The sequence below is a fragment of the Salvelinus sp. IW2-2015 genome, linkage group LG13 (genome assembly GCF_002910315.2).
Source record: "Salvelinus sp. IW2-2015 linkage group LG13, ASM291031v2, whole genome shotgun sequence".
Classification (NCBI taxonomy): domain Eukaryota; kingdom Metazoa; phylum Chordata; class Actinopteri; order Salmoniformes; family Salmonidae; genus Salvelinus; species Salvelinus sp. IW2-2015.
The window spans coordinates 20,269,923-20,285,163 of record NC_036853.1 but is presented as its reverse complement, the minus strand read 5'-3'; the positions used below and the strand labels follow the sequence as shown (position 1 = coordinate 20,285,163).

Here is a 15,241-nt window from a genome sequence, read left to right as displayed (position 1 = left end):
TGGCCACTATAATGTGCAGTTGTGTCACACAACACATTGCCACAGATGTCTCAAGTTGAGGGAACGTGCAATTGGCATGCTGATTGCAGTAATGTCCACCAGAGCCGTTGCCAGATAATTTAATGTTTATTTCTCTACCATAAGCCACCTCCAACGTCATTTGAGAGAATTTGGCAGTACGTCCAACCGGCCTCACAACCGCAGACCATGTGGCCTGCCCAGGACCTCCACATTCAGCTTCTTCACCTGCGGAATCGTCTGAGACCAGCCACTGGACAGCTGATGAAACTGAGGCGTATTTATGTCTGTAATAAAGCACTTTCGTGGGGGAAAACGTATTCTGATTGGCTAGGCCTGGCTCCCCAGTGGGTGGGCCTGGCTCCCTTGTGTGTGGGCCTATGCCAGGGATCATCAACTAGATTCAGCCGGGGGTCAATTTATTTCCTGAAGCGAATGGTCGGCGGGCCGGAACACAATTACAAATAATTTGTAGACTGCAAATTGACCAAACAGATATGTTTGACTAAAACATAATAGTTTCAAACCTTGCTTACATTTGTATAAGATCACGTGTCTCTCTCTATTATGCGTGGGAATACTTGGGAACAAATTTCTTCAATTAAAATCACTTGGGGCTGATTTCCTTTTTATTTTAGTGTTTTATATCCAACAATGCAAATTCAACTTTTTTTTGTTCAGAAAACTTAGGGGGCCAAATAAAACCACCCACGGATAAAATTTGTCCGCCTGCCGCCAGTTAAGGAACCCTGGCATATGCCCTCCAGGCCCACCCATGGCTGTGCCCTTGCCTAGTCATGTGAAATCCATAGATTAGGGCCTAATGGCTTCATTTCAATTGACTAACTTCCTTATATGAACTGTAACTCAGTAAAATCGTTGAAATTGTTGCGTTTATATTTTTGTTCAGTGTATATTTCACAGTGGGAAATAAAAAAGACATACCATTCAATTTTCAGCCTTACATACCGTAAAAGTTTAAAATAAGTCAATACAAAATGAATCCTCCATAAAATATGCTCTTTTCTCCCTCTCTCTCATATCACTGCAGAGCCCCAAACCTCCAAAGCTGGAAGAAGAACAGAAGACTGTATTGGGGGTAACACTACCCCCCCGGCTTATTACACCACATTAATATTCCACACACACTTTTTTTCCAACAGCGAAATACAGTAGAGTGGAAAGTGTTCCAGGTCTTTGCAGCAGTGCTGTGATGCAGTGTAGAGGAGCATCCTGCTCCTACTGTAGGTGCTTCTGATTGCAGTTCCATGTGGATGGATGATTAGTGGGTGGCAGCCTTTGTTGTTGCCGTTGTTAGTCTTGAAATTATGAGTTACCAGTGTCAGTATGGGGCAGGATCAGTCAATGTTTCAAACATACTGAGACAGGGTCTCCCACCAACCACACCCTCTTTCACCCTCCTCAATCTCCACTCCTCCTCCTCACCCCTGGATGAGTCCCAGCAGCCCCTGCAGGCCCAGTGATGACACCCAGAGCATTTCCACCAGGTTGTACTGCCAGTAGCCCATTAGGAAGCCAAACAGCACGTCGGTCACGTTGTGTCTGCCCAGCAGCACCCGGCTCAGCCCCACCAGACAAGACCACAAGAACACCAGCACCCTGAGGGGTGCAGCCAGGACCAGGTGGGCCAGCAAGAAGCGGGCACACATGGCTGCGCGGGTGGCGTGCCCCGAGGGGAAGGAGAAGCGGTCCACGGAGAAGGTGGCGAACATGTCCATGCGGTTGTGGGACGGGCGGCGCCGACGGACGACAGCTTTCACCATGCCAACCAGGATCAGGTCTAGAATGAGAGCTGAGGGAGGAGAGTTGGGAGAGAAGGGGTGGTGAGAAAGGGAGGTGAGGAGAGAGAGAGGATGCAGAGTGGGGAGGGAGATGAAAGAGAGATAGACAGTCAGCAAACAGTAGGCCTACACAGCACACAGTTGGAAAACAAACAAATGTATGCACACACACACTAATGAATACAGACATCCAGCATTAGCAGCAAAACACATTGCACACACTAATAATATCCTATCATCTTTCTACCCAAATAAAAATAACTAGGACAACTATTTTTCCCCTGGGACAAGTGAATTGATTGAGTGTTATCTCTCTCCATCCTACAAACCGTAAAGGGATCATGAACAAGCTGTGGCTGATAATAAAGTAATCTTAATTCTAGCAGACATCATTGTGAGACACCATTAACCTCTACACCGGTTTGATCCTCACCTCTTCCCACACATCATGCTGTCTCACACACACATTCTGTCACATACACACACAAGCTCAGTGACAGCTTTGGCCTTTTGCCAGAGAGAGAGAGAGGAGAGAGCTGCAGTCTTCATCTTTGTCCTCCTCTGGGCTGTAAAGGAGCAGCTGTCTTTGGCTCCTGCAGCCCCTCTGGCTGCATCACATAGCAACAGACTACCACTCATTCGGCACACACTACTACTGTACTGATCASACCCAGTATACTGCAGGGTCGTTCCATGTCATTTCAGCACACCATGACACCCAGCATTTCAGATTGTTCTGAAATCGTATCTGTAGTTAAAAACAGATAAGATTAGCATTCCTGAAACATTATTTTGTTGAAATATCATTTGATCATTTGAAATTAAGCTAATGGATTGGACCCAAATTGGCCATTTTAAATGATAGGATTCATATAGTATTCAATAAATATAGCACATAACATCCATTTTGGACCAAAACAATGAGTAAGACATGAGGATTCCAAAGAATTGGTCACAAGACACCCATGGACTCCCCATACCAATGCCAACAACAAGTATACAATATCAGTACTCTGTGTTCTCTGAGTATTGTTTCTTCATCCTACGTGACGTATTCTCACTGAATTGGATATTTTTTTCCGCTGTTCAGAGAAATGAGTTGTTAGGGTTATGTCCCATCCTACATACTGATATTTAAAGCATCCCCCCAATGTTAAAAGGATAGTTCACCCAAATCACAAAAGGTACATCAGCAACCCATGCTTTGGTTTTGTTGTCCTAGACACTGTTTTAAATGCTAGTCCATGGTACCTATATTAGCATTTTCTTTGGATTTGTGCCAAAAATGCTAAAACGTTTGCATTTTAAACAGTGGCAACGTAAACAAAACCATGTGAAGCATGTCATACCTTGTCCATAGACTGCTGACAGGTTAAGGAATCCAATATGTAATTTGAGTCAACTATCCCTTTAACATTGAAGATGTGGGATTTTCTTTTCTTTTATCCTTTAATAGCAGGAACAGTACTATCTAGTGGTCTGAACCTGGTAATATTAGGATGCAGGAAGGAACATAAACCTGACAACTTGAATGACACATTTTTCTGAACAGGGGGGGAGAAACATCCCCAAATTCACTGAAAATGCATTACAGAAACAATACGCCAAGCCGCAGCTCCACACTACTTGTCAAACATAGAAAACTGATACTGTATACTCGTTGGCATGGGGGGTCCGTAGGTGGCTTTTTACTATTTCCTTATGTTTTACTCATTGTTGGAATTTTTGGGAGTCCAAATTGCAATTAATTAGCTTAATTTCTCAGAGATCTAATTATATTTCAACAAAATAATGTTGCAGAAATGCTAATCTTATCTGTTTCTAATTACAGAAACGATTTCAGAACAATCTGAGATGGTAGGTGTCGAAATCCTCTTTCTTGTGCTTTTTGATGTGGAACAACCCTGCACACTGCAGAGGACCTCTGGCTGTCTCTCTGGCTGTCTCTCTGGCTGTCTCTCTGGCTGTCTCTCTGGCTGTCTCTCTGGCTGTCTCTCTGGCTGTCTGTTTATTTTTCTGTCTGTCTTTCTCACTCCCCACCACTACAGGGGAGATTGTCTGTCTCTTCTAGAGTGGCTGACTGTTCATAGAGCTGGAAAACTCCAGATGACAACTCTCTGCCTACTCTCCCCTGTGTGTGTGTGTGTGTGTGTGTGTGTACGTGTATTTCTAGCATTAGCATTGTTAGTGTGTGTGCTTACACGTTTACTCAGTGTGTGTGCACGCATCAGGGATCAGAAGAGTGTGTGTGTGTGTGTGTGTGTGTGTGTGTGTGTGTTTACTGAAGTCCCTGAGTCAGACATCTGAGTTCTAGGTGTCTGTGTGGCTTGGCAACCAGTGTCTGCACAACAATCTACTGTAGTACTCGGCTAGGCCCAATCCCAATAATCTCCTAAATATTGCCTCAAGAGGAGAGAAACAGTGGAGGAGAGGAACCGGTGGAGCCCAGGATGAACAGTGGGATGACAGTTACAGGTGATAAGGAGCTGGCAACAAAGGAAGGAAAGGAAAAACAGAAAGAGAGAAGACAAAATATTGTGGAGGGAAGGTTGAAATTGGTGTGTGTGTCAGCTGTAAGGCTGGACGGAGGTTGATGAGGGGACGGATGCATGCTAATTAGGATAAGGGATGTGTGGGCCAAATCCTTCCCTTCCCTAATCTCATCTCATTAGACTTCTCTGTACTGATATTCATCTGAAAGCATAAGATGGGTGAACACCAGCAGGGTGGATGCATACCAAGGATGTGCATGCATCTACCGGTTCTAACATTATTGCAGAAAGAGGAAGAGGAAACCATTTCGGAATATTTCTGTATACTATCCACAGATCTAATAAAAACACCAACATAGACATTCATTATTTAGAGGTTGAGTATCGCGTCCTCCTGGCCGGGTGAGTGTGTGTCTGAGTCAGTGTGTGTGTGTGTGTGTGAGAGCAGTAAAAATGGCTGGGGATGGGGATTCATGACAATAAGAACAGGAGGTGGCATTCTATGGAGGCGACATAATAGGAGCTTTCTGGCTATGTATGGGAGGCTTCCTGTTAGTATGAGGCTATTATGAATAATACAATTAATATGATATCATATTTACCCATGAAGAGGTTTAGCATAACCTCCTGTCCTGCTGCACTGTCAGCCTTGTACAGGCCGTAGGCTGTCCCGACCAGCCATGGTATTCCATGTCCAGAAATCTCTATAAGTTTCATCAATGGTCTAATACTGCCCCAGGAGGAATCTTCACAGGCACACACCCCCAGCCGCTTGGAAAGCCACAGGTCTATGGCGAGGAGGGAGCTGAGGGCTATCCCGATAAATGAAGGGTTGAGCCGCATACAATCCTCTTCGGGCATGCCTGTGTTGGAGGAGGTGGAGGACCCGGAGCCCCTTCGCCGGGTAGGGCTCTCAGATGCCCGCAGTCTGGCTGCAGCGGTTGGGTCGGAGCCCTGCCGTTGGAGGAGGGTGGGTGGAGGGGTTCGGTTCAACGACATGAACTCGTAGCGTCCGTTGCCGTTGGTGCTGCCACTGAGACCTGAGCTTCCACCTGCGCTGCGATTTGCACTGTTTTTGGTTTTAGGAGAAGGCATTTTGTTCCGTTTCTGGTTATTAAAATCAGGTGTTAATAAATCGAAGGGAACGTTTATCAATTGTGATAATAAAGGTTTTTGTGCCGCTCAACTCATCGAGTTACAGGTGACAATTTCTCTAACGTCCGCTAACAGTTTCCTGAATTGCCATCTTAGTTTTCTTCATCATCTTCTTCTTCTTCTTCTTCTTCTTTTTCTTTTTCTATGGTATATTGGCGATCGCACAATTTAAGATACATCCTGCCACCTACTGTGCGGGATGGAAACAGGACTCCAAAAATGAAAAAAATAAAATATCTATATATATAAATATATTACCAAACTACCAATAAAAAAAATAACTAAACTAAATCAAGCCGACTTCTAGGTTAGACTACTGCAATGCTCTACTTTCCGGCTACCTGGATAAAGCACTAAATAAACTTCAGTTAGTGCTAAACACGGCTGCTAGAATCTTGACTAGAACCKAAAAAATTGATCATATTACCCCAGTGCTAGCCTCTCTACACTGGCTTCCTGTTAAGGCTAGGGCTGATTTCAAGGTTTTAACTGCTAACCTACAAAGCATTACATGGTCTGGCATAGTCTGGCCCAGGAGTGTGAAGGTGAACGGAAAGGCACTGGAGCAACGAACCGCCCTTGCTGTCTCTGCCTGGCTGGTTCCCCTCTCTCCACTGGGATTCTCTGCCTCTAAACCTATTACAGGGGCTGAGTCACTGGCTTACTGGTGCTCTTCCATGTCGTCCCTAGGAGGGGTGCGTCACTTGAGTGGGTTGAGTCACTGACATGATCTTCCTGTCTGGGTTGGCGCCCCCCCCTCGGGTTGTGCCGTGGCGGAGATCTTTGTGGGCTATACTCGGCCTTGTCTGAGGATGGTAAATTGGTGGTTGAAGATATCCCTCTAGTGGTGTGGGGGCTGTGCTTTGGCAAAGTGGGTGGGGTTATATCCTGCCTGTTTGGCCCTGTCCGGGGGTATCGTCGGATGGGGCCACAGTGTCTCCCGACCCCTCCTGTCTCAGCCTCCGGTATTTATGCTGCAYTYGTTTATGTGTCGGTGAGATGAGATGCAGAGAGACCTGGCACTCAACACATCCACAATGAGGTGATTACTAATAGTACAGTACAGCACAAATGTCCAGTAATAGCAACACCCTTTTCATTCCATGTGTCACTGCTGAACTCTGCCTATTTCTACAGATGGACAGGAGGTGCTTTTGCCAGACGGCAGCCTCAGTCGTTTGATGGGGAGACCATAATTGGGTAGGTTTTATCTGACCTGTTGTGCCTGTTTGTGTGTCAGATATTACCAATCCTAACTGCCATTGGTAATCGAACAGTGACTATGTGTTCACAGAAACATGCATGGAGCAAACCTTGTGTATTCTGCACCAGGATCAGGGAACATGGGGAAGGTAGCCCTACTACCACTAGACAAAATGCCAATAGGCACAGTGTCTGTATCGGCTATTCTTAACAATGAAAGATGAAAGGTGCACATTGTTATATTAGCAGATCACTTCTTCTATGGTATTATGTAAAGGGTTGTTTATTGCACATGGACTTGTTACTACATTTGAAAGTTATCAAAACCCTTTGTTTAGAATATATTTTTACTTATTAATGTAACTCATTGTGTATTTATTCCTTGTGTATTCTTTTTCTATCGTTTTTCTCTGCATTGTTGAAGGGCATTTCACTGTTAGTCTACACCTGTTGCTTACGAAGCATGTGACAAATAAAATTAGATTTTTTTTATTTGATCGACATAAATTCAGCAATTGCATTCTTATATTACTCTGTAGGCTACTGACCTATTCAAGGCTTCCTCTGACATCTCACCATACATCTGCCTGTAGTTATTTAACTCAACCTGCAGGAGGTTTGTTTGTTGTGATTGAGTGGAGGGGAACAGCTGCAGGCAAGGTTCCGATAGATGGGTGTATCTTGGTGGTGGTAAGGACACCTAAGGAACACCCATATCAAACCACACTCCCAAGCCAACTCAGGTTTGGCTTCTGTCATCGCAGACAGCATTTCTTGAGGAGCAAGCATAGAGAATGACAGAGGCCTCTAGTGGCCAAAAGGCTGTATTAGCATGGTTAGTGCTATTGAGGGATTCCCCCATTTTAATGTAGTTAACTGGGTGGGACTTCCAACTTCATTGGCTGATCCCTCCTGGTGAGCCTGTTGTAGTCATGTCCAACACTTCCTTTGGCCGCCTTTCCTTCCAGTTCTCTGCTGCCAATGACTGGAACGAATTGCAAAAATCGCTGAAGTTGGAGACTTATATTTCTTTCACTACCTTTAAACATCAGCTATCTGAGCAGCTAACTGATCGCTGCAGCTGTACATAGCCCATCTGTAGGCTATCCAATATACCTACCTCATCCCCATATTGTTTTTTAATGTACTTTTCTGCTCTTTTGCACACCAGTATTTCTACTTGCACATCATCATCTGCACATCTATCACTCCAGTGTTAATTTGCTAAATTGTAATTACTTTGCTACTATGGCCTATTTATTGCCTTACCTCCTCACGCCATTTGCACACACTGTATATGGACTTTAAAAAAAAAAAAATCTATTGTGTTATTGACTGTACGCTTGTTTATTCCATGTGTAACACTGTGTTGTTGTTTGTGTCGCACTGCTTTGCTTTATCTTGGCCAGGTCGCAGTTGTAAATGAGAACTTGTTCTCAACTGGCCTACCTGGTTAAATAAAGGTGAAATAATAATTTTTAAAAAGCTGGTGGGATAAGCCAATCGTGAAGAAGAAAATGTACTACTTCAAAATGGAGATTGCCTTAATGGCGTAGCCTATGCTGCCACATACGCCATAACGGCACAGATACAAAGATGAGTCCTATATCTATCTCTATGGGAGCAAGCACAAAAATGAAGCCAAATCAGAGGGTAATTGTTTAATTGTTTAATTGTTTAAGTCCAGCGTTCCCTTCAAGCAATAATAATTATTCTCCTCTTTGACTGTGTATTTTCGTCAGTTCTTCCTTTTGCCATTAGAGTGCGATCAAATTATTTCTGGGGGTCTGTACTCTGTATTCCCGAAGTTGTTGACTGTTTGGCAGTTCTCAGCTGCCAATGGCTAGCTAGCAGTTTCTTACTGGCGCTAAAAAATGGATGATAGACATAATTTTTTCCAGTCATTACTGAATTATTTAATGTAAGAAAGAAAACATTAAACGTCATAAACAATTCATGGTCATTATTGGTAACCTCGTAAACAATTCATTTAGACCTTGTGTTTATTTGAAACAGAGTTTTATTTGCTAAAATGTGTGCCGTTGCCGGCTATTAAAAGGGACAGGCGGCTATTTGAGACTGCGTTTATTTTAAGTTTTACTGCATTCTAAATGTGTGTGGGCCTTATTATGAACAAAACTTACAGCCAGATGTTGGTTTTTCATATACTATGACGTCAGAGCCAATAATAGGCTAAGTTTGCAATACATTTTATATTAGGGTTAGTAGCCTAATCTTAATAAAAATGTAACTATATAAAAATGAAATAGGGAAAATAAATAGTAAGCTTTACACTAGTCACCTGTGCCTCGATAGGTGGGGATGATTTTGGGTAAGAAATGTTAACCCCTCCCCTGTTGTCCATTCAGGGTCGTGTGTAGCCAAATAAATCCCCCGTTTGAAGCTGGTGGAACAAAACCAAAAATAAAAGGCTCAAGCGCAAGTCTCCACCATGTAATGGGGAAATGTGATTTAGGGGAGATTTGTTTTGAATGCAGCCTTGTGCTACAGAGGAGACATACATTTCACGGGATGTACAAATGTGAAACATCCGCTTGCCTTTTCAACTCCCTACCAAATGTGGAAGCCCAGTGGCCGCCAGTGGTGGAAGGCGGAAGGAGATGGATTTTGGCCGACATTCTACATATTTTCTCATCGATTAAACATTTGATCTTGATACTGTTTTATATTCCTAAAACTACAATATGTTATAAACATAGTGGGCTAAGTTTTTCAGACTTTACCCTTTGGCAAAGTTTTTTTAAATCCCGTTGTTTAGGAGTGCAAAGGCGAATTGAGTTATTGCATACGCGCCTATTGGCCTAACGGAAAAATGTAGATATATGATAGAACTGGCCAATAGGATATCGCTAGCTCGTGCTTGGCTCTGCCTAGCTTGGTTTAGTTTGCTTACGTTTCCTTTTTACCCCTGTACAGTTGTTGGCGGTAATGCACCATAAATATTGGATGCAACCCGCCGTGAAACTCCACCGAAGAAGAAAAAAAATACTCGTCACCTTGCCCTGGAAAGAGAACCATGCCTGGGATACTGCTAGGAGACGTGTTCCCTAACTTCGAAGCTGAGACAACCATCGGCAAGATCAAATTCCATGACTTCTTAGGAAACTCGTAAGTGCTACTTTTGTAGGCTAAACAAGTCGGTGTGATCATCTGCTATTACTTTGTATCTGCACTGCATCAGCGTACTCAATTGAAAACAGTAGCCTAATAATTTACTGATGGTGTGTTTTGTGTAACGACTATAACAAACTTGGTTTGGTTGAATGTCCATTGCCACGAGCTCAGTGTGAAATTAGTCATACACTGAAGACACAAGTGTCATATAACATGATGGTAATTATAGTCGCTAAGCACCGGTCCAGGACCAGTTTCATATGGAAAGCGAAGCTCTGATCCCAGATCAGATCTGAATAATTCGAACATCTACTGTAGGCGAGGCTTCACGCGGGCTTATACAACGGTTTGTTACAAAATATGTTGTCCACAATCCACATTCAAACACTATTTCAGACACATTTGATTTGTATATAAATCCTTCCTGTTTAACATATACACTCTTGACCTTGCCCAGGTTTCCAGATAGCAATGTTTAGTATTGTAAAATCGACCAAAAATAAAACTTTTTTTTCTTCCCAAGTACAAATATCATGTCAACATTGAAGAGGTGACTCTGGGATCCTGGTCTTCTAGGCAGAGTTGCAAAGAAAAAGCCATATCTCAGACTGGCCAATAAATAGAAAAGATTAAGATGGCAAAAGAACACAGACACTGAACACTGCCTAGAAGGCCAGCATCCCGGAGTCGCCTCTTCACTGTTGACTTTGAGACTGGAGGATTGTGGGTACTATTTAATGAAGCTGCCAGTTGAGGACTATTGAGGCGTCTGTTTCTCAAACTAGACACTAATGTACTTGTCCTCTTGCTCAGTTGTGCACCGGGGCCTCCCACTCTTTCTATTCTGGTTAGAGGCAGTAGTACACAGCGTTGTATGAGATCTTCAGTTTCTTGGCAATTTCTCGCATGGAATAGCRTTTATTCTTGTTCTGAGAAATGGACTGACAAGTTTCAGAAGCAAGGTCTTTGTTTCTGGCCATTTTGAGCCTGTAATCGAACCCACAAATGCTGATGCTCCAGATACTCAACTAGTCTAAAGGACAGTTTAATTGCTTATTTAATTAGAACAACAGTTTTCAGCTGTGCTAACATAATTGCAAAAGGGCTTTCTAATAATCAATTAGCCTTTTAAAATGATCAACTTGGATTAGCTAACACAACATGCCATTGGAACACAGGAGTGATCGTTGCTGATATTGGGCCTATGTAGATATTCCATAAAAAATCTGCAGTTTCCAGGTACAATAGTCATTAGCAATGTCTACACTGTTTTTCTGATTTAAAAAGAAAGTTTTTCTTTCAAAAACAAGGACATTTCTAAGTGACCCCAAACTTTTGCGCACATCCAGACAAACAGTTGGCTTGGTCAAAGGTTTGGCCGTTACATAAGCATGATCCAAAAAACTCTTCCAACGTGGAGGAGCAGTGCTATCACAGCACAATTATACCTAATGTATTCCAGTGTTTTTATAGCTCAATCATTAACATGGGCCATGCTTTTACTTCAGTATTCATGGCTATAGTTAAATAATAGAAGAATATAAAGGGGTAACGGTTGGCACAGGGGAAGGACCCTCCAACATGGTAGATTTGGGCTGCTCTTTCTCACACACACATTATTATATTGCATATCTTTGGCTTTGCAAAGCCATGTGTGTGGTGCAGCCAGAGGGGGGGACTCGAGCATTTCCTGCCGCAGTTTTAAATGATTGTGCAGAACTAGACACAAGTTCAACTTCCCCCTCAAGGGGATTTAAGTTTCTACCGAACAGAGTAAATTATTTTTGTTTTTCTACTGCCGTTGCTGTGGTCCAATATTGAGGGATGGGAGAGTGGAGGAGTGGTAGAGGAAATAATATAACTTGAAATTTATACAAATCTCAAGATAAACTGGTTTACTGTGTTTTGTTAGGGTAGTTATTTCCTTTACTCTGTAGCTAAAAGCCTCTCATTTTGATGTGTTGGCACTCAGTACAGATTAGCCAGAGATTATTCTGTTATTGCAACACCCCAACAGTCCCCCACTCAAACACTGGTGGTTGCTACAGCTCTGTTTCCGGTGCAACGGGTTTAATACACTTTCTTATAAACTATTGCCATCATACAGAATGATGTGCAAGTGATTGTGGTACTTCAGTAAAAACCAATCAATAACTGTATTGTCTTACAGAAGAACACTTGTTGCTCTTTGGGGAAAAAATTTGAACCTCCTTACTGTCCCAGTCTGACACAATGAGTGGTGGGGGAAAGGAGGAGAGCAATGTTTAGAGGGCTTGCTTTTGTATTCCATGACTACGTCTCTATTATTTGGATGTACTATGACGCTAAAAAGGTGTGGTTCTACAACGCATGCGTAAACAGAACCTCTAGTTGTCCTGTTCTTTTCTTCACACTCTCTACCATACATTGTTTCATCATTGGTCAACCACACATTCCAGAGACTAGTCGCATGATTTTCAGTCTTTCCTTCCACCTTCCCTCATAGTCAGATGGTGACACTCTGCCTCTCATTTAGTAAAAGTGAACTGATTAAATAAAACTCGCACTTGTCTAGCCTAATGTTTTCCTCAGCAGAGACTTACTCTCCTCTCCTCCAGATGGGGTATCCTGTTCTCCCACCCCCGGGACTTTACTCCAGTATGTACCACAGAGCTGGCCTGTGCTGCCAAGATCAGCAATGAGTTCAAGAAGCGCAACGTCAAGATGATCGCGCTGTCCATCGACAGTGTGGCCGACCACCTCGTCTGGAGCAAGGTCTGTCTACCCCTCTCTCTGCATCCATTGCCTATGTGGTTCAAATGTAGAGCACATTCCCGTACATTGCATAACTACCATATGGACGGCATCTCTCACACAGGTTTACTACCATATCTAAACTRTGTCAGCCATGTCTAAATCAATATTGCATGCATACACATACCCTGTGTAATCCCCCTGAGACTGCTTTAGTCTGCACAGCTGTTACACTCCATCTCAACTCCATTCACAGATGGCCATTTCTCTACAGAAATATATTGTGTAGAACAGATATGTTTGTCTGTCAAGTATAACAGGGAATAGTGTTAGCTTTTCATTACATTTCTATCTGCAAGTACTGAATGTTTTACCTCCCTTAAAGGCCTCTCTTGGGTCCAACAGGGGAACGAGTTCTTCTGGACTGCCAAGTTCTCAAGTCTTACACTGGGGCATTGGTGATTGGAACCATGGCTTGATTGCTAGGTTACAGAAGCACCACCCCCTCAAGTTCTCAACAAGTTTTTGGGGATGAAAAGTTAATCCCTGAAGTTCACTGAACTAATTAATCCCACCCCCTCTCCTTATATACACACACACCCACCTCTGGCTGAACCTGTGTGACTAATGGCAGCCTTCCTTCCCACAGTGAGGAGTATTAGTTTTGTCTGATGTCCAGTTTTTGATTAGACCACACCAGCCATTACACTGCTGTCTATACTTCTGTAATGTCGGTTAACCCAGAACTAAAGTCTCACTTAATTGGTCAGCTGCTAGATTTAAGTTCTGGGTCCATCCACGTTAAGAGAAGAGATCAAGAAATGCTAGAAAAAGGAGTGGAGCTGGAATGAGGAGCTTCACCTTCGCTCTTTGCAAGTTACGGGCCGAATGTACCCTCCCCTTCCGGAATTCGAAAGATGCTAAAACCTGTGAAATCTGTCCAAATAACCACTGACGAAAAACCCAAACACCGGAACTACTGCTGCTCTTATTTTACGCATCCATTCAGTCCCAACAGATTCTCTCTGTTTACACACAGAATCTTTCCACAAGAGATTAATACTGCTGCTGTGAACACTGTAACTATCTCTACCATTTTAACACTTCTCTACAACTGAAAACATATAACCGTCCAGACTAATGACCCCTTTTTACAATAATATTCACTCTGGCCACAACATGCTCTAACCCAGTCACCCTGACTGTTGTCTGTGAAAGACCTGATCTGAGTCACTCAGATCAGAGTCCGTGGTCGTCACAGGGTCAGGTTCTTTACAGATTATAGTTCTCATTGCTGTAGATTATACTACATACAGTCACTGATTCTGCTGTTTGTAGTTCACATCATGAAAACGGGAGAGTGAGTTACTGAGCAAAGCAAGGACACTTTTACTCTACTACCAGTTGTGAAGTCTAAAGACGTCACTGATGAAAATCACAGCCAGTAAAGGTGACACGGTCCCCTGCCCTTGCTGATCATCGCTGACCCCTGACCTCTCTCCCTCTGTCTGTAGGATGTGATGGCGTTTAACAGTGATGGTGCGGACTCTCCCCTGCCCTTCCCCATCATCGCTGATGATAAGAGGGTGCTTTCAGTTCAGCTGGGCATGCTGGACCCTGATGAGCTTGACAAGGATGGCATTCCCCTCACTGCACGCTGTGTGAGTATGAGGTCACAGACACATCCAGGAGATGTAAACTGCAACATTTTTGCTGTAGAAAATGAAGCTCAAATTGGTGTTTGTTTATAAGACCCCTCTCCTTCGGTCCCTCCCCCAGGTGTTTGTGATTGGTCCAGATAAGAAGATGAAGCTTTCGATCTTGTACCCTGCCACCACRGGAAGGAACTTTGACGAGCTGCTCCGTGTCATCGACTCTCTGCAGCTCACTGCTCTCAAGAAGGTGGCCACACCTGTTGACTGGAAGGTACACGCACACACCCCTGTTGATTGAAAGTTAGTCTCTCACATCTTGATATTAGACCACTTGAAACGTCTGACTAACTTAGATTTTGGAGAGAGTGGAGACTGTGCCATATTGTTTTTTTACTTAATATTTTTCTCTTTCTCTCCCTCGCTCTCTCAGCCTGGTGAGAAGTGTATGGTTATTCCCTCTCTCTCCGATGCAGAGGCCGCTGAACTTTTCCCCAATGGCGTCACCACCAAAGAGCTGCCTTCTGGAAAGAAGTACCTCCGCTACACACAGCCCTGAGCCTCGGGGGGGGGGGGACACAACCCGAAGCCCAGATAGGCCCAACTGCCAAAGTATCAACACATAATAGTCCTATCGTTAGAGGACTTATAGCGTAGCCAATCATCCCTTCAAGAGTCTTGTAGGTTTAGATGCACTAATTAAAGTATCTCATTACTTACATATTCAGTAAGCATCCATTAATCCATTCATAGTAATGTCTTCTGAGGAGCAAGGCTTTGACTTGAACTTAGCATTGTACAGTGTTACTACCCCAATAAACACACTTTTGGAAGACCACTGTGGGGGGTGTGTTTTTTTGGTGGTTATGATATGAAGCTATATATATATATATATATATATATATATATATATATATATATATATATATATATATATATATATATATATATATATATATTAGTTCTGCTTCAATAGTTAGAAAATGCATCCTTCCACTTGAATTATTTTGAGTTTTAAAAAGTTGCACTGATCACATCTAATCTACAGATC

At 43.1% G+C, this 15,241-nt stretch overlaps 2 protein-coding genes across 2 annotated transcripts; one reads left to right on the top strand and one right to left on the bottom strand.

The window, feature by feature from the left end:
* Nucleotides 1–1,049: 1,049 nt before the first annotated feature.
* On the bottom strand, nucleotides 1,050–5,580 carry plpp6 (phospholipid phosphatase 6). Its single transcript, XM_023999439.2, has 2 exons — nucleotides 4,915–5,580; nucleotides 1,050–1,831 (listed from the first exon to the last, which is right to left on the bottom strand). The coding sequence occupies exons 1-2, from the start codon at nucleotides 5,405–5,407 to the stop codon at nucleotides 1,461–1,463; spliced, it is 864 nt and encodes a 287-aa protein (XP_023855207.1). The 5' UTR covers nucleotides 5,408–5,580; the 3' UTR covers nucleotides 1,050–1,460.
* A 3,680-nt stretch (nucleotides 5,581–9,260) lies between these two features.
* prdx6 (peroxiredoxin 6) lies at nucleotides 9,261–15,028 on the top strand. The gene is made up of 5 exons (XM_023999220.2): nucleotides 9,261–9,799; nucleotides 12,403–12,559; nucleotides 14,053–14,199; nucleotides 14,318–14,464; nucleotides 14,624–15,028. Exons 1-5 carry the CDS (start codon nucleotides 9,708–9,710, stop codon nucleotides 14,747–14,749), a joined length of 669 nt encoding a protein of 222 aa, XP_023854988.1. The 5' UTR covers nucleotides 9,261–9,707; the 3' UTR covers nucleotides 14,750–15,028.
* Nucleotides 15,029–15,241: the final 213 nt, after the last annotated feature.